At 41.8% G+C, this 3,633-nt stretch overlaps 1 protein-coding gene across 1 annotated transcript; it reads right to left on the bottom strand.

Annotated features, from left to right (window-relative positions):
- Window positions 1-681: 681 nt before the first annotated feature.
- Window positions 682-3,465, bottom strand: SERLADRAFT_404496 (uncharacterized protein; the record flags this gene model as incomplete). The annotated part of the gene is made up of 14 exons (XM_007312046.1): window positions 682-723; window positions 834-858; window positions 899-1,071; window positions 1,126-1,203; window positions 1,359-1,401; window positions 1,800-1,837; window positions 2,001-2,048; window positions 2,120-2,199; window positions 2,266-2,433; window positions 2,520-2,583; window positions 2,647-2,756; window positions 2,809-2,891; window positions 3,230-3,303; window positions 3,412-3,465. 14 exons carry the CDS (start codon window positions 3,463-3,465, stop codon window positions 682-684), a joined length of 1,080 nt encoding a protein of 359 aa, XP_007312108.1.
- Between the last annotated feature and the right edge of the window lie 168 nt (window positions 3,466-3,633).

A 3,633-nucleotide genomic window follows, 5' to 3' on the forward strand; every position in this document is an offset into this window, starting at 1 on the left:
CAGCAACTCATTCTGGTATGCCCACATACTGGGGGTTTTCCATTTAGATGCCATGTATTTGGGCCTGATGCAAATGCAACTCAATCAGCCAAATGGAGGTGTTGTGAGTTTGGTGGTTTGGTGATACATTGGTGGTTTTTTTGTGCAATCCGGAGTTGTGCTGCAAGAACTTGGCCTTTGGTTTTCTTGACCCTTTACTAGTAATTCAAGGATGCCACCTCATCCTAGCATTTGCTAAAGGGCTAACAGTCCATCTGTTGACTGGGCATGTGAAAAAGTGGATGACTGGGCACAGTTCTATGTCAATGTCTAAGTTCTCCGCATTTTTCTTGGCTAGTTAACCTACAGTTTCTGCAGTTTTGCTGACAGGGACTAATTTATGTGGCATATTGGTGGGGGTATTGGACATACTGGGCAGCATGTGAAGGATTCAAACCAGGAAGACAAATGTACAACTGAAAACAGTGATTCAGAGGGCTCGGTTGGTGCAGAGGACAAGGTTGAGGATAAGGATGATAGCAAGGATAATGAGTATTATGACAAAGGCTGGTTTTAATTACCTGTATCATAATTAACTTTCTCTATGATAATATCTATACATCTCATTGAAACATCATCTGCCAGCATTACAGAAATATTGTGTACTAAGTATACTTCAGTGGTTACACACACAAAATGCACTCATAAATGCACTAATTTGATATTGGTCAGGTCTGATAAGTTCTACAATCAAACAACATTGTATACTATTAGTATAGCAGACAGAAAATGTGACTGTTCACTAAACACAAAATAATGATGACTTTAAGGAAATTGGTACAACATTTGCATACTGCCCGGAGTGCTATTAGCCATGCCCTGCAGCAGGTTTTACGAGTCAAAGTGAAATGATACTTACATTCCTTTAACAAGTAGGGCACAAAAAATTCCATCTAATATAACCCTCTCTTTGCTTGAAAGGTCTTGGATAGCAGCAAGTGCTTTGTCGTAGTAAACTCTGGAGGGAGCCTCGTTAAATCTATGCCCAGGATTGTAGAATCCTGTAAGACAGCCGGATAACTCCCATTGAACCTTTGAAACTGTGTCAGTGGACAAAACTAGCTATAAAACTGCATACACACTCACTGCATATATGACAACAGCCAAGACTTCATCGGTTAAACTCTCTGGAAACTTGTTGTGCTTGATGAAGTACATGGCATACTAGGACTCAATCATGTCCCATAGACGAGTGAATAGAAGGTAATTGGCAATGATTGCAAGTCGGTTTCCACAGAATCTGACTCTCTTTCCCTAGTAGGACAGATAATGTATTCACATGATAGACTTAAAGGTTAGATTATCCAGAATCAACTTACATCACTTCTATAAGCATGGCAGAAGGACATGTCGTGGAGCCAGCTTTGAGATCAATAGAGCAGAGGTTGTAACATTTTGGAACAATGGTAATTTTGCAGTGGATTGTTGTACCTGCAGATGTTGCTGTAATGGGCATGCATACATGCACAACGGGGGCCAGGACAAACACAGGTGTGGATGCAGGCATAGAGTTAGGGATGGTCACAGACATAGGAAAGAGATCAGAGACGGGAGAACCAAAAATGCAGGGATGGAGACAGGGATGGGTGCAGACACTGGGGGACCAGGGGGAAAGACCGGCACATGAGCAAAAACAGGTCCACTGGCAGGTACAGGGTGATGCACAATGCCAGTCATATCCATGACAGGTGTTAACGACTCCAAAGGTGGTGTGTTGGAAGGGGCAGTGAAGTCTGGTACATGCAGGGGCTAAAGCTGACTTGAAAGCTGGGATAACTAGGAGCTGGAAAGGGAGATTCTGTGGAGGGAACAACATCAGTACAAAGAGGAGAAAGAACAAACAATTGAGGGCACCTATGCTGAGGTCCAGATGGCATAAAGGACCTTCTTATTGCTACAAACATGGAAGCAGCAGTTAAACAATGTTCCTGGTAATATATCTACTATGGCAAAATACTTACATCCTTGGTTAAAGGCCATATTAGCTTGTAGTGTGGGAGCTGGAATACCTGCACTTGCATATAAGTGGACAATAATATGAGAAAAAAATTGAAGAGACTTATGCGTACACATCAAAAACTTGGAGGCCCAGCTGGGGAATAGGTTGAGCCATAGGAAGCTCCAAGCGCTGTGCTGGCACATTGGGCCCAGACGGGAAGTCTATGATATTCAAATTCAGTGAGGCAGATGAAATGTAAAAAAGAGATGAAAAACAAAAAGACTGACCCATATATGTGTCTGTACTAGTAGCAGCAATGTACTGATGATGGCCATACATTTGGCCGCCAACCTGGCTAGCAAAGGGAAATAGTGCATTTTGACCTGAATTCTGGAAAGGTTGATCAAAGCCTGAATCAAAGTCAGGTGCCAGAGAGAATAACCCAGGGCGTATTCCTGAAAATGGAGAGAAGCAAGGGCCTTTGATATAATGAGTTTTACATTGTTAGTAAATGTAAAATGAAAGATGCGACTTGGCGTACCATCAGCTTGAAGGCTCAACATGGGTAATGCAGGCTGAAAAAAGAAACCACCACTTAAGGTGTTCTGTCAGGGTGTGTCAGTGTGCTATTATAATTCAACAATTTAGAGTAGGAGGGTGAAGCCCACGGTATTGTCTGCCCAGCATGTGTCAAATGTAGAACTAGGAGCCAGGATGGTGAGGTGAGTCCTGGCTCCTTGAAACCAGGAGTTCAAGTCCTGGCATGCTTTGGCAATTACTGCAAGGTATTAGAGTCAGTATGATGGCCGTTGTGTAAAGGATTTGCTAACCTCTATTTGCTGATCCATCTATTTTGTAAATTGGATGCTGATTGTTTGATTCTGGACTTGGAGTGAAGTAGGGGACAGAAAAACTGTCACGCACATAAGATATTGAAATAAGATAAAGCAATCAGTTAGATTTTGAGGGAATAAACTAACTTACTGTTACTGCCATGGTGGTGATTATCATGGCTCACTCAATATATGTTTGAGATCCTGGCAGAAAGCTGGGGGTAGTAGCTGCATCTTGATACATTTATTAAGTATGGCCTTATAGTGATATATTTGTGAATATTGTTCTATTGTGTTCCAAGTGACCTATCTGGAAGTCTGAAGCTTATATTTTCTTCCTGTTAGTGAAATATATAATCCAGCTTTATTTGTGAGTACTCCTTTGTGGTGATGGGCCTGAGTGGCCAATTGTACATACCATACTATCTTGATGAAGTTTAATGAGTCTAGTGCTGCAAAACACTTGACTCTCGAAACAGATTCTGACAGTGCCTAGAATAGCTTCAACTCGTTCCCTCAGCACATGTATGAAACATTCCAGCTACAATCAATAGGATATTTTGATGAGTTTGATCTTGGATAAATTTGGCTAAGACTTACAATTATAATTATGATAGTGCTGGCTGACACTATCACTTGGATATCTCCAATCATCGTCAATTTGCCGAGTTGTGCTAAGTCACGCGTGTGATCAGACACAAAGTACTAATAGTGTCATGGTCATGTTTTCTGATGAGATCATGATAATCTGTACAAGTGTTCTATGTCAGTGGCTGACTTAGCATCTGAGCCGAGATGTATGATCACAATCCCACCGCCCGG

Source organism: Serpula lacrymans (assembly GCF_000218685.1).
Source record: "Serpula lacrymans var. lacrymans S7.9 unplaced genomic scaffold SERLAscaffold_1, whole genome shotgun sequence".
Classification (NCBI taxonomy): Eukaryota; Fungi; Basidiomycota; class Agaricomycetes; order Boletales; family Serpulaceae; genus Serpula; species Serpula lacrymans.